Source organism: Sapajus apella, unplaced genomic scaffold (genome assembly GCF_009761245.1).
Source record: "Sapajus apella isolate SASKATOON/1434 unplaced genomic scaffold, GSC_monkey_1.0 scaffold57, whole genome shotgun sequence".
NCBI lineage: Eukaryota > Metazoa > Chordata > Mammalia > Primates > Cebidae > Sapajus > Sapajus apella.
In genome coordinates this window covers 11,025,248-11,050,644 of record NW_022436997.1, presented here as the reverse complement: position 1 = coordinate 11,050,644, position 25,397 = coordinate 11,025,248, and the positions used below count along the sequence as shown (strand labels likewise).

At 38.2% G+C, this 25,397-nt stretch overlaps 1 protein-coding gene across 1 annotated transcript in view; it reads left to right on the top strand.

Annotated features, from left to right (window-relative positions):
• Positions 1 to 397: 397 nt before the first annotated feature.
• The window catches only part of GALNT1 (polypeptide N-acetylgalactosaminyltransferase 1), a 78,008-nt gene continuing 53,008 nt past the window's right edge, over positions 398 to 25,397 (top strand). Inside the window, exons 1-2 of the mRNA XM_032245318.1 lie at positions 398 to 1,213; positions 20,321 to 20,562. Of these exons, the coding sequence (XP_032101209.1) occupies positions 20,424 to 20,562 (139 nt within the window). The 5' untranslated portion in view covers positions 398 to 1,213; positions 20,321 to 20,423. The remainder of the gene's footprint in view (positions 1,214 to 20,320; positions 20,563 to 25,397) is intronic.

The window sequence follows — 25,397 nt, the reverse complement described above, 5'->3', positions numbered from 1 at the left end:
TAGCAGAATACCCAGTTAATCAGATGATTATAGGCCGGACGTGGTGGCTCAAGCCTGTAATCCCAGCACTTTGGGAGGCCGAGGCGGGTGGATCACGAGGTCAAGAGATCGAGACCATCCTGGTCAACATGGTGAAACCTCGTCTCTACTAAAAATACAAAAAATCAGCTGGGCATGGTGGCGCGTGCCTGTAATCCCAGCTACTCAGGAGGCTGAGGCAGGAGAATTGCCTGAACCCGGGACGCGGAGGTTGCGGTGAGCCGAGATTGCACCATTGCACTCCAGCCTGGGTGACGGGAGTGAAACTCCGTATCAAGGAAAAAAAAAAAAATCAGATGATTATGCAGGGTGACTTTATCATCTTGCATAACAAAAAGTTCAGACATCAGGAGGCCTCATCTTAGGATTGATCTGGCTTCATGAGATCATCAGGGTTCTGTGTGCTCTCCATATTTTCACTTTGTCATCCTCAGCATGTCAGTGATGGCTTGTTGATGATGGCTTCGCTCGTGGCCTCAAGGTTGTTACACTACTTCTAAGCATGCACTACACTCTCCAACAATATCCAAAGATTGAAAAGTGTAGTTTCTCCTTTAACATCTTTATGAGGGATGTAACTTTTCCTGAATGCTTCCCAGCAGACCTCCCCTTGGGTCCCATTAGTCAGGATTTGGTCACTTGTATTAGCTAGAGGAATAGAATGACCGTGGTTGGCTTGGGCCAGTCAGGAATATGTGGCTTAGCAGAGAATATCACTTGAATTCAGTTGGGGGTCCAATGCAGTGAAAAATGTTTGGGAGAGATAAGGAACAAACAGTATCTGCCACAGTGCTGTGTAGGTGTCTTTGGCCTTCCCACCTGGAAAGTTAAGATCCCCACAGTTTTCTAAGAGGGAGAGAGATAATTTTGTATTTCCACTGAGCTTGGTGTTGGATCTCAGTAATAGTTTATTCACTCACTAATTCATGCAATAGACATTAACTGAACATATTCTGTGTCACGGACTGTGCTCAGTATTGGGGAAGTAGCTGAATAAGGCATGATCCTTGCACTCAGGTGGTAGCTGTCTACAGTGAAGTGGAACAGGGTGGCTGAGTAAGCAGGGATGATAGAGTTATTCTGAAATAAACTGATTGTAGGACATTTATTTTTCAACAGGAGATGTGGGACATGTGGATTTGGGATATGAATTCATTTGAGAAACCACTTTTGGGTAAGTTGATAGTTGGGAGTGAATGACTTTAGGGTTCTACTTCTCTTACATTGGGGTTTGATCTTACAGCTCTTAGGTTTTAAAAATCACATTGATTGGACTTTATGCCTCATCTACACACAAGAGAATGGCTTGTACTAAAATCTCAGTTTAGCTATTTGAGAAATGTAACAATAAAGCAGAGTCCCAATACTAATTAATTAGTATACTCATTTCTCATTAGGGAAGTCAATCTGAAGGCTAAGTAAGGACCAGTTTCAGAAGTTGAGAGATACTTGTTATATAGGATTTAACCTGCTTCAGCTTAACCCAGTAATCCTGTCATGTGATCTGGAAATCATTCCCAGAGCCAGTGTTGAAGATACAGGGTGAAAGTTTGTCAATGAGCTTTGCTTTGCAGTATTCCAAATGACCATTTGAGTTCTTGTTGCATAAGTATACATGTGAAATGCTCTCCAAGTTTTATTTCACCTCAGAAGGTACTTCTGGAAATAGCATTTAAAATTTACTGAGTGTGTACTGTCATGTATGAGTGTGTTGTTCATTTTCTTATTTAGTTTAGTGCAATGGAACTATAAAGAAGATAGGTTTTTCTCATTTAAAGGAATAAAGAGGCGCAGGTTTTTGCAAATACAGTAACATTGCTAAGGGTCACATAACTAATTAGTGTTGGAGCTGAAATTTGAACTCATATTTGAATTTCAGCATTTGGCCTAATGGACATTCATTTCTGTCTTAATATGCTGATTGTGTGGGGGTTCCCAAGACCCATCCCCAGGTTCAGTGATTGGCTAGAAGGACTCACAAGATCTAGCATACGCTTGTACTACTAACAGCTAAGATTTATTACAGCACAGGAAAAAGGTGCATGGGGTGAAGTTCAGAGGAAAACAGGCACAGGATTCTAAGAGTCCTTTCCCTGTGGAATCACACAGGATATACATAATTCCTCCAGCAACAAATCATGACAACATGTGTGAAATGTTGTCTATTAGGGAAGCTCATTGAGACTCAGTGCCCAAGATTTTTATTGGGGCTGGTTATGTAGGCATCCTCTGTCTAGCACATACCAAAATTCCAGATTCCCAGAAGGAAAGCAGGCATTTATACAAACAATACAAACCATGTTGTTTGGAAAGTTTAGGCACAATGAATTATACTTATCATTTAGGGAAATTTTGATATCAATGTAGGGAACTGTTCACCAAGCTTCCACATCCCAGCCAAGGGCCAACCCTGACAACCAAATTCTTCTGAGGATAACAATATTAGGCTTGTTAACTTTTTTCCTGTACATTGATTTATTCATTTGAAGAAGTTGTGATTACAGTCATTTAGCTTTTGATAAGTAATGAGAGGAGTAGGTATTATGGCAAACTAAATTCTTTAATGGAATCTGTTTTGTGGAGGGTGGGGAGGTTCCAGTTGCTGCTGATTTTCTGGAAGCATGTACGTAACTCAACATAAAGCTGTACTCATGGCTCAGGTTTATTATAGCAAAGGATATAATGCAGGAAGAAGCTAAACAAAGCAGGTAGAGGTGGTAGGCATAGGCTTCCAAGTCCTCACTCTTCGAGAATCACAGGGATGTGCATTTCTCTCTAGCAGTGAGTGATAGAGACACATGCAAGATGCCTCTAGCCAGAGAAACACACAAGTGTTACAGTCCAGAGTTCTTACAGGGAGCTAGTCACATAAGCACATTCCTACCATATGACCAGCTCTAATAACCGAAACTTGGGACCCCACACGAGATACCAGGTACACATCATAAATCTTAATGATTACTTTAAAACAATGCTGACAGCCTGGTACATCCTGACTCACTGCCTGGAGCATACACAAAAAGATCATTAGCAAGTAACTGTGAACAGTCCAGGAACTTAGTTCTCAGAGTTTGGCTAGGGTCATTGCCGTGGCTCCAGGAATCCCCTAGAGATTGGCACGACCTGAGTAAACCGGTCCTGCTGTGTTAACTATTCACACAGTTGAAATACTGTTGCGTTTGTTGAATGCAATATTTAATGCTAGATATAGTCTTCAGAGTGTGATACTCTAAATGTAGAAACAATAATTGTCAGTAAAATAGCTTGACATTTTATTTCTCTGAGAAGTTGGTAGATTTTTTTTTAAATTAGGGATTCATAGATTCTTTTAAGGTGACTTTTGGATTTCCCATTTTTGTCCACAGCTATTTGTATTATATAATGATATGTGTTATGTTAAAGAGTAATACAAAAATATTAATTTAAAGACAGTTATTTCAAAGTTAACCTTCACTTTGTGAAGGTCTTCCTTGGCTTTACAACACAATGGGATTCTTTTTTAACAGAATTTGCAGTTTCGCAGAAATACCAATTTTGCAGGAAGCACATCAGCCATAGTTGTTGTCGTTGTTGTTGTTGTTTTTTAAAAATGTGTGATTGCAGGATATGGAATCAGTCTTTGCTGCTTTATTTATTGCTAGTTGAAACGTGCTTTATGTTGTACAAAAATGACAAAGTGGATGGGGACAGTTCCATACTTGAAAATGGGAAGTTCTGAGTTAACACAGTTAAATAGATTTCCTTATTTTTCCTTATTTCAGAACTTTACAGACCCTTTAGTATGATAATATGCAATGTGGATCTACTAGGACAAATCAAGTATATATAAACTGTTTCCTTGACTTACCTGACCAAGGAATTTCTTTAGTGAGGGCTGTCTCAGTTATTGGTCCTTCAATAACAGTGTTCTTTAGAACAAAATGGACCAGAGGGAAAGACTATCTTAAGGACAGGGAAAGGCCATTAGCGGGTTTTAGGTCAAAGAGATACAGAAACAAACCAACTATAGGAAAAACTTACTTTAAACAAACAAAACCTTGTATCTTATGCTGCTTTCTCATAAAACTAGTTCAGAAACTTCCCTATCTGGATGTTTCTTTTCCTGTCAGGTTTCCTTAGTTGATATTTTTCTTTTGTAATGTGAGTGACATGTCTCTTAGATTTGTGTTTAACACTGTGATTAGGTGATTGGATGTGGGTCGTTACCTTCACTGTACCATCTACAGTACCTGACACAGTATCAAGAACATCATGGGCCAAAACTTAGTAAATATCCAGAGAGCATGAAATGAGTTGTGACTCAAAAATACAGGCATATCCATTTTATTATGCTTTGTTTTATTGCACTTCACAGATACTGCTTTTTGGTTTTGGGGTTGGTTGGTTTGTTTGTTTAGACGGAATCTCGCTCTGTTGCCAGTCTGGAGTGCAATGACACAATCTCGGCTCACTGCAACCTCTACCTCCCGGGTTTAAGCGATTCTCCTGCCTCAGCCTCCCGAGTAGCTGGGACTACAGGCACGTGCCACCATGCCTGGCTAATTTTTGTATTTTTAGTAGAGGTGGGGTTTCACCAAGTTGACCAGGATGGTCTCGATCTCTTGACCTTGTGATCTGCCCACCTCAGCCTCCCAAAGTGCTGGGATTACAGGCATGAGCCACCATACTTGGCCCGGTTTTTGTTTTTTTTTAAACAAATGGAAAGTTTGTGGCAACCCTGCACTGAAAAAGTCCATAGGGGCCATTTTTCCAACAGCCTGTGCTCACTTTGTGTCTCTATGTCACATTTTGATAATTTTTACAGGACTTCAAAGGTTTTCATTATTATATCTGTTGTGGTGAGTTTTGATCAGTGATCTTTGTTGTTACTATTGTAATCGTTTTGAGGTACCACAAGCTGCCCATACAAGATGGCAAGCTTAATCAATAAATGTATCTTTTCTGACTGCTCCACCGACCAGTCATTTCCCTGTCTCTCTCCCTCTCTTTGGGTCTCCCTGTTCCCTAAAACACAACACATATACCACCACACTCTGCTAAGCAGCAGTATTGAAAGCAGGCAAATTAATAACCCTACAGTGGCCTCTACGCATTCAAATGAAACGAAGAGTCATGTGTCTTTCACTTCAATCAAAAGCTAGAAAAGATTCCATTTAGTGAGGAAGGCATGTCAAAAGCAGAGATAGGCCAAAAGCTGGGCTTCTTGCGCAATATAATTCTCAAAGTTCTGAATAGCAAGGAAGAGTTCTTGAAGGAAGCTACTCTAGTGAACACACAAATGATAAGGAAGCAAAACAGTTTATTGTTCAGTTTGGTAGCCTGCATAGATGAAACCAGCCACAACGTTTCCTTACCAAGCCTAATTACGAGCAAGGCCCTAACTCTTCAATTCTATGAAGGCTGAGAGAAGTGAGGAAGCTGCAAAAGAAAAGTTTGAAGCTAGCAGAGATTGGTTCAGGAGGTTTAAGGAAAGAGACATCTCTGCAACGTAAAAATGAGTGCTGATGTAGAACCTGCAGCAAGCTATCCAGAAGTTATAGCTAAGACCATTGTTGAAGGTGGCTATACTAAACAAAAAGACTTTCATAGGTAGAGAGGAGAAGTCAGTGCCTGACTTTAAACAGTCAAAGAACAGACTGGCTTTCTTGTTAGGTGATAGTGCAGCTAGTAACTTGTAAGTTGAAGCTAATGTTTGGTTACCATTCTGAAAATTCTAGGGGCCTTAAGAATTACACTAAGTCTATTCTGCCTCTGCTCTATATGTGGAACAACAAAGGCTGGATGACAGCACATCTGTTTACAATATGGTTTATTGAATAATTTAATTCCACTATTGAGACTTGCTGCTTAATAAAAAAGATTCCTTTCAAAATACTACTTTTCATTGAGAATGCACGTAGTTACCTAAGAGCTGTGATGAAAATGTACAATGAGATTAATATTTTCATGCCTGTAAATATATTTATCCTGCAACCCATGAATCAAAGAGTAATTCTGACTGTCAAATCTTATTTATACATTTCATAAGGCCATAGCTGCCATAGACAGTGATTCTTCTGATGGATCTGAGCAAAGTAAATTTAAAAACTTAGAAAAGAGTTCACCGTTCTAGATGCCAGTAAGAACATTTCTAATTCATGGGAGGAGGTCACAACATTGACAGGAGGTTGAAAGAAGTCGACTTGAACTGCAGATGTGGTGGCAATAGCAAGAGAACTAGGATTAGAAGTGGAGCCCGAACATGTGACTGAATTGCTACAATCTTAAGATAAAATGGATGAGTAGTTACTTCTTATGGATGGCCAAAGAAAGTAGTTTCTTGACACAGCAACTACTCCTGATGAAGATGCTGTGAACATAGTTGAAATGACAACAAAGGATTTAGAATAATCCACAAACCTAGTTGATTACGCTGTGGCAAGGGGTTTGAGAGGGTTGACTTCGATTTCGAAAGAAGTTCTACTTTAGGTAAGATGCTATCAGACAGCATTGCATGCTGTAGAGAAATCTTTCATGAAAGGAAGAGTTGATGTGGCAAACTTCATTTTTGTCTTATTTTAAGAAATTGCCACAGCCATTCCAGCAGCCACCACCCTGAGCAGTCAGCAGCCATCAACACCAAGGCAGGACCCTCTACCAGCAAAAATTTTCCAATTCACTGCAGGCAAAGATGATTATTAGTATTTGTTAGCAGGAAAATTTTTAAATTAAGGTGTATACATTACTTCTAAAGACAGTGCTGTTGTGTACTTAGTGGACTCTACTGTATAGTATCAACATAACTTTTATTTGTACCGGGAATCCAAAGTATTTATGTGATTCATTTTATTGAGTATTTGCTTTATTTTGGTAGTCAGGAACCAAACCTACAATATCTCAGACGTATGCCTGTAGTGAAACTTTTTTTTTTTTTTTTTTTGGAGACAGAGTCTCGCTTTTTTGCCAGAAGCCAGGCTGGAGTGCAGTGGCGCTATCTCAGGTTACTGCAACCTCCGCCTCCGGGTTCAAGCAATTCTCCTGCCTCAGCCTGCCGAGTAGCTGGGAATATAGACATGCGCCACCACGCCCAGCCAATTTTTGTATTTCAGTAGAGACAGGGTTTCGCTATGTTGGCAAGGAGGATCTCGATCTCTTGACCTCGTGATCTGCCTGCCTCGGTCTCCCAAAGTGCTGGGATTATAGGCGTGAGCCACCATACCTGGCCGAAACTTTGTTTTTTTAAGGAACAACAGTGTAATAGACATAAAAGTTAAGTACTATGCATTTATTTTAGTAATGATATCATTTTGAAAAACATTTTTGGAATTTAATTTTAGACTTCTCTTGAGTTCAGCCCTTTTTCCTATCAACATTAACTTATTTTGTGTGATCTTTATGCTTGTTTGATTTGTAGAATTGTTCCACGCTAAACATTTAAATACTTTTAACTACTAGATTTTTATTGTAGTATTTGGAATGTTATTTTAAGTAATTAGATTATCAGTCATAGCTACTGCATTCCTTTTTTGCCTTATTAAAACCTACCCTTTACGATCAGGAATTAAACAAGGATGCCTGTTGTCATCTTGCATTTTGTCACCTTCCTTGTTCAATATGATATTAATTCTAGAAATCTTTGCAAGGTAGCTGAATTTAAAATCAATCAATAAAAAATCAGGTTCATTTCTGTAAACCAGCAATAAACAAAATGATACCATTTCAGGCAGGAAAAAATATAAACAGGTACTTTGCAAAAAAATTTATGTTAAACCTTTAAAAGAAAATTATAAAATTTTATTGGAAGATGTTAAGAAAGATCTAAGTAAATGGAGAGAGATAATATTTTTTATAGATTTGAAGACTCTATTGGAACGATAGCAGATCTCTCCAGTTATTTATATATTTATTTCAGTCTAGTCAGAATTATGGTAACTTTAATTTTTGGGTTAAAAAGTTGATTCTAAGTTTTTTGAGGAAGACTTAACAGGTCAGGAGTAGCCAAGGCACTCCTGAAAAAGTTGTGATAGGTGAGAAGACTTCTTTTACCAAATACAAAGAATTAGTATAAAGCTATGAAAGTTAAGACAACAGTATGGTATAGGAAGAGATAGATCAATAGAAGAGAATATGGAAACCCAGAAACTTGGCTTATGACAAGGTGGTATCACACTCCTTTAGAGAGAGTTTTCCGTAAATAGTTTTTGGACAACTTGTTATACACATAGGTGGGAATGACATTGAATCCTTACTTAAATGGGAAAAGCAAACCTTTAACATTTTTAGACATTAAAACATTGTTTGTAATGATTTCTAGATAGAGAAGATTTTCTTAAGACATAGAAAATGTGAACCATAAAAGATGCTCCTTTTTTTTTTTTTTTAAATAAGGGGTCTTCCTCTGTTGCCTAGATTGGCTTGAACTTCTGGCCTCAAGCAGTCCTTCCACTTTGGCTTCCCAAAGTGTTGGGACTGTAAGTGTTAGCCACCATGCCCAGACAAACGTACTTCTTTTTTATTAAGAACGTAAGCTATAAATTGAGAAAAGGACTGGGCACGGTGGCTCACACCTATAACCCCAGCACTTTGGGAGGCTGAGGTGGAAGGATTGCTTGAGCCCAGGAGTACGAGACCAGCCTGGCCAATATGGGGAAACCCTCTCTCTACAAAAGAATACAAAAATTAGGTGGGCATGATGGTGTATGCCGTAGTCCTAACTTCTTCGGAGGCTCAAGTGGGAAGGATTCGTTGAGCCCAGGAGGTTGAGGCTTCGACGAGGCATGATTGTGCCAATTGCACTTCAGCCTGGGCAACAGAGGGACACCCTGTCTCCAAAACCCTGGGAAAAGATATTGCAGTACATTTAACTCACACAAGGCTACATTAGATCTTTACAAACTAACAAGAAAAACACAAAACAACACATCTAGTAGAGCAGTGGACCAAACTTCAATAGGCACATTAGAGAAGAGGAAATGGAATGATCAGTAATGTCAGAGATGGTGAGGAAATGCAAATTAAAACTATATTAAGATACCAATTACAGACACATCAGATTGTCAAAAAAGTCTGACAATAATGTGTTGTCAACGATACATCATATCCACCACATCTAGTGATGTAACAGTTCATATCTGGTGAGTGGTTTTAACCACCTGAGAAAACAAATTGGTGATACTTGATCATATTGAAAATATGCATACTTTGTGACCTAAAACTGTAGGTATATACTTTAGATCAGGGGTCAGTGTGATGACTCATGAGTTAAGAATGGTTTTTAACATTTTTAAGTGGTTGGGAAAAAAAGAATAATATTTTGTAATTTATAATGTGAAAATTATATGAAATTCAAATTTTGGTGTCCAAAAATAAGCTTGGAATATTGTCATACTTATTTACTTACCTTTTATGGATGCTTTCATGGTACAGTACTAAAGTTGCAGCAGACATTGCATGGCTCAAAAAGCCTAAAATCTTTATCATCTTGCCCTTTGCAGAAAATATTTACTGACCTCTTCTCTAAATAAATACTCTTGCACATAAGTACTAGTAAACGGACAGGAATGGTCATAGCAGTATTGCTTGTAATAATGGAAACCTAGGAAGAAATCAAATGCCCATTAAGAGTAGAGTGGAGAAATGGTTTGCTAAGCCAGTGGAATACTATTCAGTTATTTAATAGTGAAATGGAATAGGCAACAGCTACATGCAGCATATCGATGTATCTCAGGAATGGTGTTAGAAAAAAGCAAGTCAGGTTTTTCCACGTACAAGCAGTTCAAAAACAGTCAAGTTTAAACAAGGCATTGTTAAAGGTACCCACGAGGTTAAATTATCAGGACAAGGAAGGACTGTAAGTTAAGAATAGGGATTGCCTTTGAAGAGTTGGGGAAGAGATGGGATTTGAGAGGGAACTTTAAAAGTCATGTTCTTATTGTTAAACTAGGTGATGGAGATGTGTGTTGTGTTGTGATCATTCATTTCTATGATGCATTGTATATGTACTCTTTTGACATTTTATAAGTTTTTGTGATTTGGAGCATTAAAAAGTATCTTTTCAAATAGTGTCGTCTGTCTCATAATGTAATTACGACCCGCAGAGGGGAAACTCATCAGGAGACTAGAAGCTGCTGATTTTTACCTATAGTCCCCTCTTCCCTGCTTCCCCAAGCATTCTGGTTGTGTTGGGAACCCACTTCAGACTTTCTTACACGGAAAAGGGGACTAGTGGAAGGATTCCTCGGTGGTCACAAAAGCCAAGGAAGAATCAGGGATTTGGTCACTGTTAGGGCGCTCTGCCTGCCATCTGTATGCCTCTGCTTAGCCTTGTTCGTTTTAGCTGTAAGTGGCCTTCTCCATGTTGGCGGCAGTGTGACTGAGTGCAGACCTAGAGCACAGCCTTCCCACTCTGTGACTCAAGAGGCCAAGAAGTCAGGTCCTGTGGTTGGCCTGGCTGGGTCATTTAACTATACTGTGGCCAGGCAACTGGATCTGTTACCACAAGAAACCCTTCGGGGAGGGGAAAGGAAGGGGAGGTTAAGGGTGAGAATCGTGAGCCAGGCAGCCACCTTCGTTTGCATTGGTTATATATTAAGTATAAAACAATATGTGTGGCATTTTGTCACACCTTTGTGTGGGTATCAGGGCTGTTTTGATGTTAACACTAAGATGTCATGATGTTGCCTAAGACATGGCACTGAGACATGGCTGAGGTGGGAAGAGGGGTTAGAAATGTCTCTTGAGCATATTATCTGTTAAAAATTAAAATATAGCATGATCAGCTGTCCTACCAATTTACGGTCACATCCATCTCCTTCCCTTCTTCTCAGAAGGACATTTAAGACATTAAGTATTTGAGTCAAAATAGATATTACAAACTTAGTTTAAAACATAACACTTAATCTACTATTCTGAATGATTGGAAGGGCATTTAACCCATTGGTATTTAATTGGAATGCAAATTTGTAGGTAGTTTGTATCTTTTGCTTCTCTCTTTGCCAGGTTCTTCGCTTTGAACATACATTACACAATCAGGAAAACACAAACTTTTAAAGGTATTGCTGGAAGTCAGTTCATCGTCTTAGAAACAGACATTCCACTCAAGACACTAAACAGTGTATTCCCTAAATTTAAACATTTGAGCCAATAAATTTTGTAGGAGTTTATGTACATTATGACTACCCCAGAAAAGCTTGTTCTGACCTCTAAGCTTGAGATAACACCTGGGAAATAACTAGAGAAAGAGGATATCCAGATTTTTATGGAATGTGGACATCAATCTGGGCAGGAATTTTAGATTGATTTTTTTTTTTTTTTTTTTTTTGCTAATTTTTGTTAAATACGTCGAATAAGACCTGAAAATTGATTCTTCTTTTTCTTTGGCTAGTGAATGAGGCTTCTCAGTGTTAAATTTTGATGAGTAATCACTTGACAAGTCAAAAACTGGGGCAGAAGTGTTGAGCTGAACACTTTATAGGAAGCAGGGAATATAAATTGAAGCCTACAGGACTGGAGCCGTACTCACTTTGGCCAGTAGGGGTAGGCCAGAATAGCTGCCACTTGGTTTTGACAATTTTGGCTTCAGTTATCTTTCCACAGATTCACTTTTGTATTGCTATAAGGTAGGATCCAAGTTTATTTTTTAATTATATGGACAGCCAATTGTCCCTGTACCAATTTTCTTTGTAGTAGCGTCTTTCTAGTTTTTCACACTTGGGTGGATTTGTCTTGAGGGTACCACATGGTTTAGGTATTTCTGCTTTATTATAAAATCCAGTCCAGGCCAGGCGTGGTGGCTCACACTAGTAATCCTAGCACTTTGGAGGGCTGAGGCAGGCATATTACTTGAAGTATGGAGTTAGAGACCAGCCTGGCCAACATGGTGAAACCCTGTCTCTACTAAAAATACAAAAATTAGGCGGACATGGTGGCACAGGCCTGTAGTCCCAGCTACTTGGGAAGTTAAGGTAGGAGAATTGCTTGAACCGAGGAGATAAAGGTTGCAGTGAGCCAGGATCGCACTACTGCACTCCATCATGGGTGACAGAGTGAGACTATGTCTCAAAATAAATAAATAAGTAAATGAATAAATAAATCCAGTCCCCAAAGCCTCATTTGGGTTTTGATCAGAATTATATTGAATTTATTGATTAATTTTGGGAAGAACCTTGTATTCCTTTTCCCTGAATGTGGTATATCTATTCATTAATTAATTGTTCTTTAATATCTGTCAATAAAACTCCACAGTTTTCTTCACCTCTTGTACCTGTTTTGTTAAATGGATTCCCAAATACCTTTGGGTTTTCATAGCTATTTTGAATGTGGTTTGCTTTATTTTATATATTCTAATTTTTTATTACTGCCATATAAGAGCACGACTGATGTTATATGTTCATCTTGTATTCGTCCACCTTGATGAAATTAATAATTAGCTCTAATGGTTTATGGATTCTTTAATAATTTCTGTGTAGAAATTATACTATCTGCAGATGATAATTTTCTTTTTTTTCCCCCAATCCTTAATTCATTTTCTTGTCTGTTGCTTAGACCTTCAGTACAGTGTCAAATTGAAGTGAGGATACATAACTTGCCTTGTTTTAACTGAAGTTCCATCATTAAATATGATGTTTATTGTAGGTTAAAGAATTTCCTTTCTAGTCTTAGTTTGCTGTTGAAATTTTCTGTTGGTGAGTAATGAATTACCTATAAGTTTAATGGCTTTAAGTAATGAACAGTTATCTCATAGTTTCTGTGGGTCAGGAATGGAAGAGCAGTATATTAGTTTGTTTTTACACTGTTATGAAGAACTACCTAAGACTGAGTAATTTATGAAGAAAAGAGGTTTAATTGACTCACAGTTCCACAGGCTTAACTGGAAGCATGACAAGGAGGCTTCAGGAAACTTGCAATCATGGCAGAAGGTGAAGGGAAAGCTACCATGGTGGAGTAGGAGAGAGAGTTGGGGGAACTGCCACACACTTTTAAACCATCAGGTCTCCGAAGAACTCATTCACTATCATGAGAACAACCAGGGGGAAATCTGCCCCCTTGATCCAGTTACGTCTCCCTAGGTCCCTTCCCCAGTACTGAGGATTACAGTTCAACATGAGATTTGGGTGGGGACACAAAGCCAAGCTGTATCAAGCAGCTTAGCAGGGTATTGGCTCAGGATGTTTCATGAGGTTGTATTCAAGATGTCAGGTGGAGCTGCTGTCATCTGAAGGCTTGCCTGGGGCTGCTTTCAAGAGGGTCTCACTTCCATGCCTGGCACTATAATGTTGGTTGTAAGCTGGAGGCTTCAGTTTCTTGCTGTGTGGAGCTCCCCATAGGAGTGCTTAAGCATCCTTCTGACATGGCACTGACTTCCCCAGAGTATGATCTGAGAGAGAGCTAGGAGGAGGCCATAGAGTGTTTAATGACACAGTCTTCACTTCCATCGTAGTCTGTTGGTTAGAAGCAAGTCATTAAGTCCAGCCCACACTCTGGGAGGACATTAAATGACACAAAAATTATTTTATGTGTTTCTTTTAGTCTATCTGTCCTCACAGAGTAGCATAAGTCAAGGGCTTCTGTCTGGATATCTTTACCTCAGGCCTCTCCCTTGAGCCCTGGAGTGTGTATCCAAGTATCCATGGTAGCATCTCTCCTTGAAGGTATCAAAGGCACCTCCTACTCAACATATCCAAAATCACACTTACGTTTGTTCCCATCTTCTTCTCCCCTCCAAAAATTGGTCCTTTTTCACTGATCGCCATTTCCATGATTGACACCATTCTCTATCTAGTTGTACAAGCTAGGATTGAGTTTGTCCCATCATATCCCTTGAATCTTCCAACTTTTGTCATCTCCAGCTTCATCTCACATCACAGTTTCCTTTTTTTTTTCAGTTCCCTAGCTTTTCAGTGTTGGGCTCCTTCTTGCTATAGAGCCTTTGCTCTTCACTGTCTGTAATGCTTACTTTCCCCTCAAACCACATCTTTGTTAGGGAAGTCTTTTTGACAAAGTCAAATCTCTCTATTATAGATGTGTGCAGAGCTGTGTGCCTTCTTTCAAAGCAGTTATCACAATTGGAATTTCACATTTATATGATTGATTAATGTCTGTTCCCCTGGAGCCAACTCTGAACTTCATAAACTCAAGGAGTGTGTGCCTTTTGTTCACCCTTGTATTTCCTGCATTTGACACATTCCTTACATTTACTGTTTGAGTGATTGAATGAATTATTAAGTGAATGAATGCATTGTTTGATTGTAGTTCTGTTTTAGAAATAGAGCAAATAGAATATAAAATTAATAAAATAATCTAGTCTCTCTTTATTGTATTAGAGGATAACACTTGTCTTTTTAAGTCTTTTAGTTTTCCTGGCAGAAATTCTAGCTGTTAATTAAATGAATAGATCTGTTGAAGGGTCTCATATATAATACCTCTATCTGGTTAGTATGATGCAAAACTAGTGATCCTAGCTCTGGGTGGCTGGGAGAATGCTGTGTTCTCGGGAGAGATGAGTAAAGCTTGGATCAAAGAGAATGAAGTTTAGTTTTCTCAGAAAGTTACTATCGAGCTGAGATTCTCTCAAAATTTCTGGAGAGCTTTAGTTAGAAATATGAGGGATAGGAGAAAAATCATTTGTTCCTAGAAAATGCTGATGAATCTTTGGGAAAATTTGACATGATATTAAGAAAGGATCAACATTGGGTGTGGTGGCACACACCTGTAATCCCAGCAGTTTGGGAGGCCAAGGTGGGTGGATCACTTGAGACCAGGAGTTGAATACCAACCTGGGTACCAAAGTGAGACCCTATCTCTTAAAAAAAAGAAGAATTGGATCAAAAGTTTACTGATACGCAAATGGGCCCTGACTTATGATGGTTTAACTTAAGATTTTTTGACTTTATGAGAGTGTGAAACCAGCACAATTTATATGTAATGTATGGTACTTAGTAAATTGCATAAGCTATTCAACACTTTATTGTAAAATAAGCTTTTTATTAGATGATTTTGCACAACCATAGGCTAATGCAAGTGTTCTTAGCACATTTAAGATAGGCAAGGCTAAGCTATGATGTTCTGTTGGTTAGTTGTATTAAAGGCATTTTCAACTTTCAACTTAAGATGTTTTCAACTTATGAGTTTATTGGTACGTAACCCCATCATAAGTCAAGAAGCATCTGTAATTAATCACTATACTATGATGTTAACTCTAATTTTACAACTTTAAAAATAAGCAGTTAAATGCATTTCAAGTGGAAGGTTTTAACCTACTATGGTTGGGACAAAATAAATAACTTTTGGTTACTTCCAAAATGAATTCTGGTATGTGTCATTTGGGAAAACATAAAACAATTTCTCTCTTTGTAAAAGTGGAATTGTTTCTTTGGGGTATCCCTTCCCCCATATTTATTTATTTATTTTTTAAAACAAGAAATCCAATTTTATTTATATATATATATATATTTTTTTTATTTGTCCCCCATATTTAAGTTGATTGAGATTAAATTTATATACAGTAAAATTCATCATTTGAGGGCAGTTTTATAAGTTTGTACAGGGGACACAGTTGTATGACCACCACCCCAAGAAAGTTATGGAATGTTTTCATTGCCACAGATTCATTTATGCGCAATCCCCTACTCCTTTTTCAGCTTTTGGCAGCCACTGGTCTGATTTATTGCTGGTTGCTAGGTGGTGTTTCATTGTGTAAATGTAGTAAATTTGTTTATCTGTTCATCAGATGATGGACTTTTGGATTGTTTCCAGATATCAATGATTATAAGTAAGCTGCTATACAGATTTGCATACAGGGCTTTGTGTAGATATGTTTTTCATTCTCCTGAGTAAATAGCTAGGAATGAGATTACAGATTCTTATGGAGAGAAACAACTATTTTCGAGAGAGGCTGTACCATTTTGCATTCCCACTGGGAATATATTAGAGTTCCAGTTGCTCCAATTCCTTTCCAGCACTTGTTATTTCTCTTTTTTCTTTTAGCCGTTTTAATCAGTTTATAGTGATATTTCATTGTGGTTATAATTTGATGTTGAACTTCTTTTCATGTGCCCATTTGTTGTCTGAAAATGTGTTTGGCTTTTTTGGTGAAGTGACGGTTTGGACCTTTTGCCCATTTTACGGGATTGTTTTCTTATTGTGTCTTGAAAGTTTTTTTTTATGTATTCTGGATACAGGTTATTTATCAGATATGTAATTTATAAATATTTTCTCCCAAATTTGTGACTTGGTTTTTTATTTTCTTTTAAAGTTGGAATTTTAAATTTAATCAATAAAGGTTTGTCACTTGAGCATAAACAGATATCTTCTTAATGATGTCTTTTGAAGATTAATTAGGAAGCCTATTTTTTTAATGGTTTGTGCTTTTTTGTTCTATCTAGGGAATCTTTGTCTAAGCCAAGGTCTCAAAAGATTTTATTCTGTGTTTTATTCCAGATCTAAGTTAATTTAAGTTAAAATTTAAGTTAACATTTGTATGTGGTATAGGAAATGGGCCAATATTTGTGTTTTTATTGTATATGGATGTCTAGTTGTTCTGGGACTATTGAAAAAAACTATTCTTTCTCCATAACAAGGGACTATATACGTGTGGGTCTTTTGTAGAAAGCGGGGCTTGGCTTAGTGCGAAGATTAGCACTCACTGGTATGCTGTTGTCACCAATAATGTTGTCTGTTGTGACAGACAGTGCTTTTGCTATGCTGAAGATTCCGAGATGTTGTTGTCAGTCTTCTCCTCCTAGAAGAGTGGGAAATTGCTTAGGTGAAGGCAACACTAATAGTCTCTGGAAAATGTGGGTGTTCATTTTTTAAACTACTTCTGTTTCCTAAACCTTATTAAAGGTCTCTGGGCCAAATGTAAAATTCCTTTTCAAGGCCTCCTAGATTATGGCTAATCTTTTTGAATGAGGGCATCATGTTAATATTACTTATTAATGGCTATCATTATGAACGTAAAAAAAGATTTGTGACTTAATGCATTAATAATTTTGCACTATAACTATTTTTATAAAGAAAACACCCCTACCACTTTACCTTGAGGAAAAAAACTTCAAAATATAATTTTAAAAGTCTGGTTTTTGTAATATGTTAATTTTTTCTAGTAATGAAAAATGCTGTATAAAAAAATATAAAATTTGCCTTGAATTTCCTGGGTCAAATAATGAAGTCTGAAGACATTTTTTACTTTATTATTTTAGGGTTTGATGTCCTATAATTTCTTAAAGGACCGAAATTTGTTGTTGGACAATTCTCTTCAGCTCTGACTGTCTTCCCCACCTGCTGATTGTTCTTCTACTGAGCTTTGTGTGCCTTTGGAACAAGCACTTGGTTTTCATTGTATCCTTCATTTCACGGACAGTGGAGGACACACAAAAGGTGCTTAGTAATGGAGAATAAGGAATAACTTTACAATAATGGTGGCAATAAAGGTAGCAATTCTTTCATTAAATACATTGTACTAGCTTTCATTAAATAAACTGAAATAATTGTTTATTTACTTACATATGAAAATTAGAATCTTACCTGCAATGTATAGTGCAAATTAGCAATCTTTTAAACAACTCTTTAGAAACAAAAATTATCTGCCATATTTAAATAAATGTTTTTTCATTATTTTACATCTTACATATTTGAGGACAATTGCAAACACTGGATGCAGCATACATGGAATTTTATCTTCCATTTTCTAAAGACATATAAGAAGCTTTATTTTTTCTTGAACATAAACAACAGAGTAAAAAAAAAAATCAAGTTCCTTACATGTTATTTACTCTTCACCAGATTTCTTCCTGATACAGTTATGCTGTTTTAAATAAATCTCAAAGAAACATCTCTTGTGGCATTTTGTCCTTTTCTTTCTTTCTTCATTTAGAAGACATTTTCTAAGAGTCTACTCTGAAGCTTGTAGAGATGAGCAAGCCTTCTATGACCTCATTTCCTTGTGGGGAACAAGTAATAGGAACCCCAAATTACCAGTGGCCTCGTCCTAAGAGCCAAACCCTATGGACATTCTTTCTTTATTATCTCAGCCTCCTAGAGGATCGTACATTGTTTATCCATACTCCTTCCTTCCTCTGACTTCTCTCCTCATGCTTTTCTCATAGGGGTCTGTATTCTGCAATATGTGGAAGGTTATGGGTTTCCTGGAGTTTCAGCCCCCTTTTTTCTCTCTACCTTCTTCCTCAGCCATCTCGTCTGCTCTGCTGACCCCAGCTAAGGCTTGTGTATGTATGCGTAACAAACCTGCCTTTTGACATCAGACCCAGCTACTCCCCTGACTGCCTGTTGACACCTTGACATGAGGCCCCTCACATTCAGGGTGAACTAACTCAACTCATGATTTAGTTCGTATTTCCTTTCATTATTGCATTGCCATCATCCATCTATCTAGTTACCTTGGCCTTAAATCTGGGAATCATTTTTGCCTCTCCTTTATCTTCCTTTCTCCCCATACCCCATGTAGGGTGTGCCACACACAGCCCTCTTCTTCCAAACAGTCCTCCTTCACTGCACTTCACCTTCAATTTTTAAAGCTAATTGTGCACCCTTGCAAAACTTAAGTAGAAGTAGATGCAAAGTTATATTTACATTTATCTATTCTTGCAGGCATATTTTTAAAATAGGATTTTAGAGACCATAAAACCACATTTGAAATTCAAATATTGCTCCATCAATCAGACTGCTTTACCAGTGACCAAAAGAGGCAGCTTTTCATGTGAAATAACACAAAATATAAATGTATATATATAGTTTATCTGGTGAGAACTGTTGTTCCATGACATAATGCGTTAAGCTCTCACCTCACCTCAGTTACCATGGTTATTAGTAGTTGCTCACTGCAGGTGACCCAGTATCAGGTATTGAGTGAACATGATTTTGAGCTAAGAACATCCTTGTTCTCTTCTTGCAGCCAAGTAGCATCCTTGTTCTAATCTTGCAGCATCCTTATTCTCATCTTGCAGTCAGGGAGTATTGGTTTGGTGAAAGGAGGAATATAGGCATGAGATCAAAGTCTCTAGAGAGATGAGCATAAATAATAACTTTATACGTATCACTTAGTGTTTTCTCAGGTTGCTCTCTAGCAACTTTGTGAAGTGGGCAAGAACTGCTGTATATATTTCATGGGTTAAGTACAGGCCTGCCCTGAATTGTTCAGGTGAGTGCGTCTCCACTGGCCACCACGGCATAAAGTTGCCCTTGTAAAAAGCTGCTGCTTTGCCCACACTCTGGTCCTTCCAGGGCGTCTGCATTTGTAGCTTTCAGCATGGACACAGTGCAAACTGTGTTTCCTTGCTCCCCTTCATAGGAATGCACTTGGTTTATATCTCTCCTGGTCTTCAGTGACACAGGCTTTGAGCCTCAGAGTCAGCTGCTGAGCGGGAGATTCTCTACCTTTCTCAGGTCCCCTCAGGCTGCTTCCGCATGTTCCAAGATAAATTCCCTGTGCTCAAGACACCCATGCTCAAACTATCCCAAATGACTTTTCAAAATTGGTAACAGTTCCTCTAGTCATTTTCTCACGATGGTGTAACAGAATAAAGGGAGGTAGCAGGGTGGGAAATAGAAACTAAAAATCAGGGAAGTGTATAAAATTATTGTCAGAGCCAAGACTAGATGTCAGATCTTATGACATATACTTTTCTTTTCCATTATGCTTTTCACAAATCTGTTTCCTGAATGATTGGTGACTGTTGCGGTTTTAGAATGGATTCAGTGTGAAAGACAAACGAGGGTTAGCCCAGCAAGCTGCTGTAGTGCAGGCTATAAGGAGAACTATATTAATTCTTGAGCCCGGGTACTGAATATGGACAGTTGAAATGCAGTGGGAATCACTAGTTGCGTAAACCCCTATGGTAATTAATAGCTTAGCTTTTGCCTTAACACATAATACAGCAATTGAGTGAAAGGTAGTTAAGACCCAGGTATTTGATGAGTGTGAAATAGTAGCTCACTGTTGTTTTAATTTGCATTTCCTAATTGTAGGGAATTGAGGATGTTTCTACATGTTTATTGGCTATTTAGGTTTCCATTCTGCAAAGTACCTGTTTTTATCTTTTACCTGTTTTCCTATTGGATTGTTGAATAGTGATTTGTAGGAATTATTCCTATAGTCCTGATACTCCATATATTTTATAAATATTTTCCAAGTCTGATTTTCAAACATAGTCTTCATAGTGAAATTTCTTATTCTTAATGAAGTTAATTCATATTATTTAATGTTTATAATATTAAATTAATTTTATAATTCACTTTTGAGGTTCTGAATTTTTAAGTTAATCTTTTTTTCTTTCTTTGTCTATAGGGTATGAACGTGATTTCTGATGAAACTGGATTGGAATAATTTTCATTATCTTTGTATATTTATATATATATATTTTTAAATTTTGCATTTGACTTAAAGTGCCATGAGAAAATTTGCATACTGCAAGGTGGTCCTAGCCACCTCCTTGATTTGGGTACTCTTGGATATGTTCCTGCTGCTTTACTTCAGTGAATGCAACAAATGTGATGAAAAAAAGGAGAGAGGACTTCCTGCTGGGGATGGTGAGTGACATTTTATAATACAGCTGTTTTAATCAATGTATCACTAGTTTTTACTAATTTAGATAATATAAAATTTTAACTTTTTGTTAGATTAACAGGAGTCCCTGGCTTCCTATAGTAGATATGATGATCATATTTATAGTTCTCCAGGGGTTTCTTCCAACAGTTAAAAGCATTAAAGTATCATGTATAGAATTACTAAACTTGACTTTTATGTTCAATATTTAGCATAGTTAATTTCCTGCAAGTTATTTATTTATTTTACTAAATAACGTGGATATCTCATAGTTGGGAGTATCAAAATTTTACAGAAGATTAGTCTAACGCTGAAATGTTGAGTGGAGCATTAAAATTGCTTTATAAGGTATCAAAAGAGATTACTCCTGCCCTTCCATGTCAGTCCTAAAGGGAAGACGTTGTTATAGATAGATGTGATCTGGAGAGGTTTTTGTTGTTGTTAATGTTGTGGATAGCTCCAGTTAGCACTTTTAGGGAAAACTTTTGAAAAGATTGGGCAATAGAATAGGGGCTGCAGTGAGATCATTGCAATATGTGGTATGGAAAAGAAAGAAAATACACAAATATAAAGGAGGGAGGTAGTAAGTAGTACTGATGTTTTTGGCAGAGGACATTGGAAGATTCAGTTTTAAGCTCCTTTTATTCAACAAATAAATGTTGCCCTTTTTAAAAAAAAATAACCATATTGAAAATGACTACATTGCAAGAGTCAGTAATCCAGTTGTTCCAGGCTCTGAACTCTCTGTGATTAGTTATAAAATACATGGCTGTACAGCAGTTCAGCTATTTTTGGGAATTATATACAAATAATCACTCTTTCAACATGTTTAAGTATATATCCACATTTAAACTTTTTGCACTTTTACAATGAGAAAGGCCTTTGGCTCCCCAAAATTTACAATAGAAAAAATATTGATTTGTATTGTTAACTGTACCAACTTAATTGTAATTGTTATATGTGGGCTTATATAACTGTTCTATTTATATCTTCTTGGGAAACCTGCCTAGAATTAGGCTCAGTTGCTCTCACTGAATTCTAATAATACCTAGGCTAATTCCTAACTTAAATTTTCACCTTTTCCATAAGTTTTAATACATTTTTCATCCAAAGGCAGTCCATTATTTTGCATAATATTTACTTTATAGTTCTGCTATTTAGTATCTTTGTTGGGTTACAAAATGTTGCCTCCTTATCTGTTGCTAGAGCTGTACCCATCCTGTGTTTAAATCAAAGAACAGGTATTACCATTCACCAGTCAGAAACTTGAGTATTCTTCTCCCAAGTAGAATGGAATAAATTTCCCCTCACCCTACTTTAATTCATTGCCATTTATAATAAGCTCATGGTGTTCTATCTTAAATGTAAAGGCTTGACAGTGAAAAAGAATAGAGTCTGTAGCATGTGAAGATTCACTTGAATGTTTTTTGACTTCTCTATGTGCTGGGCAAGGTACTAGGTGCTGTTGATACACAGTTGAACAAAAAAATAAGACAAAATTCCTCCCTTCAGGGAACTCACAGTCTAATGAAAGAGAAATAACAATAGTAAACACTAGTATAATAAACATCACTTTAGGAATGTGGACAAGAGTAGAAACGAAGGAATGCCCTGGGGTGTCTGAGAAGGTACAGTAAGAAAGTATGCTCCAGCTGAGTATCAGCTTGAGCAGGTGTTTTTTAGGTTTGTTGGGAGAGGGGAAGACCTTCCAAGCAAAGGAAAGAAGGATATGCAAGATTAGCAAGTGAGAACAGAGTCAACAGAACAGGAGCACAGGATGAAGCTTGGGAGGTGGCAGAGGCCATGTCACACAAGGCCTTTTGTGGCATGCTAGGGATTTTGGACTTCATCTGTAGACAGTGGCATGCTGCTGAAGTATTTTAAACAAGGGAGTAAGGCCTGATTGGACCTGGACTTCTGGAAGAATGCTTTCGTGGTCATGTGACTGGTGGACTGGAAGAGAATGCAGCAGGTAGCAGAGATCAGTCTGAGACTGTTCTGAAAATTTGGAAAAGAGCTTGAAACGGACACTAAAATGACACTGGAGGTGGAGAGGAAATGAGTATATACAGAAGTATTTAAGTAGGGAATTTACATAACCTGGGAGCCATCAAATGTACGGAATAATAGAAAAGTCTAAGGTGGCTTTCATGTCTCCATGGTTGGATGAATTGATGCTCCTCAGAGGAAGAGCAGCTTTGATGAAAAGGTGGATGGATGAAGTTGAGTTTGGAATTTCTCTCTCTCTCTCTTTTTCATTTTTGACATGGAGTGTAGTTCTGTCACCCAGGTTGGGGTGCAATGGTGCAATCTCAGCTCACTCTAACCTCTGCCTCCTGGGTTCAAGTGTTTCTCCTGCCCCAGCCTCTTCAGTAACTGGGATTACAGGCACACACCACCACACCCAGCCAATTTTTGTATTTTTAGCAGAGATGGGGTTTTGCCGTGTTGGCCAGGGTGGTCTGGAAATGCTGACCTCAGGTGATCCACCTGCCTCAGCCTCCCAAAGTGCTGGGATTACAGGCATGAGCAACCACACCCGGCCTGAGTTTGGAGTATTTAATTTTGAGGTACTGGTAGAGATGTTCTACAGTAGAGAATGGTCGAGATGGAGAAAATATGTGGTAATTTAAGCCTTGTCTATAAACGAGGCTGTGCATGGTATGTGTAGAATTGGAAGAGACAGACTCCCTGTTGGAGAGCCCCTCCTGAAGGATCACTGCAGGAAGGGAAGGCTTCCCAGGACATCAGAGTACAATGAAAGGCAGCCCCAAGGAGTGGGTCATAGAAGCCTAACAAAGGTGGTGTTCGCTCAGAGATTTTACCTAAGACGGGGCTTCTCATGACCTTGGCAAGTGTCGTTTCAGGGAATGGTCATTGGATTCTGGATTCAGTATGCCAGAGAAAGAGTAGGGATGTAGCTTATTCTTTAGGAAGCTTCAGCATGAAGGGAAGCATGTAGTATACAGTAGTTACAAGAGAGAAATGGAGCTGAAGTTGGTTTTCTGTGTATTTATTATTATTTATATATGTTGAGGAAGAGGTTTAAACTTTAGGGGAAAGGAGGAATACTTGAAAGAACAAATTCTTAGCAGATGAGACAGTGTGGTATCAAAACAGATTTTTTATATCTTTGAGGAAAAGGATTCTCCTTAAAGAGCGTTCTCAGGTTATTACCGTTTTGACAGTCACTGATGGCATCAGTTTCAGAGAAAAGGAGTGGGTTTTGTACAAAAGTACAGAGTAAAGGAGCAGTAGCCTGAAAGTAACAGTGTGGAGGTAGGAGATAGCATCATTGCCTCTGGAGGAAAGGAGAATGAATCATTCTCCCAGAAATAGTTGTGAGGTTCATGGACTCTGGAGTGTAAGGTTGGCGAAAAGAAAGAAGAATAGACCCAAAGTCAGGCAAGCAAGTTTTATTAACCTGCCGGGCTGACCCGTAACAATCAGAGGAGGCAGCCCCTAGCTTACAAAATGAGCGATTTATATGGAGTGAGAGGGGCATAAGAGAGTTTCAGGACTGAGGTAATCTATCAGCTGGTAACAGGCACAGAGATAGTTTGTCAACTTGCAGTAGACTTACATCATTCTGTGACTTTTGTGGTGGCAATTTTTAAAAAAAGAGAAACCAGGATTTTTTACAGATTTGTGTCAAACAGGAATTTGCAAGTATGGATAACAAACATTTGTTTTCCCTGTCCTCCCTCAAGCTGCATGGCTGTAATCAGGCTTTGCTTAATTGTAGCACGTCTGGCAGCCTTGATGTGGCACCTAGGTAGGGGTTCAGAAATGCAGCTGCAGAGCAATCTGAGTGGGGGAAAGGGGTTGGCTTGTGTGGAGGGGGTTTTCTGAGGCAGCTTGTCCATGGAGGAGAGCCAGACTTAAATCTGTAGATGGAGCCTGTGTGTTATCGGGACCAGACAGTGGAGAGGCTTTGCAATAGTCTAGGGGTGTCAGGGTGTTTGGGGGACAAACTAAGAAGGACGTCTGCAATGGGAGCATCAGAGAAGTGCTGAGCAGTAGGTGGGAGGGGAAGTATATAGCTAAGGGAAGATGATCTTTGAGGCCCATAGTAGTCTTAAGGGGAGAAATGACTGGGGAAGAGCACAGTTAATGCTAATAAGCAACAGTGTGAAAAATCTGCTTTGATATGAAGTTTCAGTGCAGTGGTTGCTGAGAGGTCCTAAGTCTTTTCAGAGCCCAGAGTTATTAAGGTTCTGCTAGTGGCAAATTGCTGTGGTACCTTTGAAGAGATTTTTTACTAAAGAGGATCAGGGAGAGGGGATGGGTGATGGCACCAAGGATGCCAAGTTTCTTAGTGGAATTAGCATGTACATTCCATGACCTCGAAGTCTCCCTTGATAGGACACATAGGGCCTCCTGGATCTTTGTTTTTTATGGCATTTGAAAACCAAAAAGCAAAGAAACCAAAGAACCGAAACAACAGCAAAAAACATTGAGCCGTATGACATCCAGAGTGACTGTTTCAGTATTGGAAGCACCTAATTTCTGACCGTTCTACTTTATAGCTCTGATTTTGGTGAAATTTAGCAAATTCTATTCTCCATGATATGAAAAAAGGTTTCCTAGGTTTGAATAGAATGAATTGATTTCCTTTTGATAATGCTATGAAGGCTTCTTGTAAGATTGTTGTTGATATGCTGTACTGAAGAGTTTTCTAAGATTCTTCTATTGTTACTTGCCTGCCTCAAGGGATAGTAGTCAGTCTTCTGGTGATTCCAAAGGGGTTTGTTTCTTCTGAGTAGTTGTCTTATAGGTCTATACTTGTATTTTATACCTGAGGCTATCTGAAAATAGC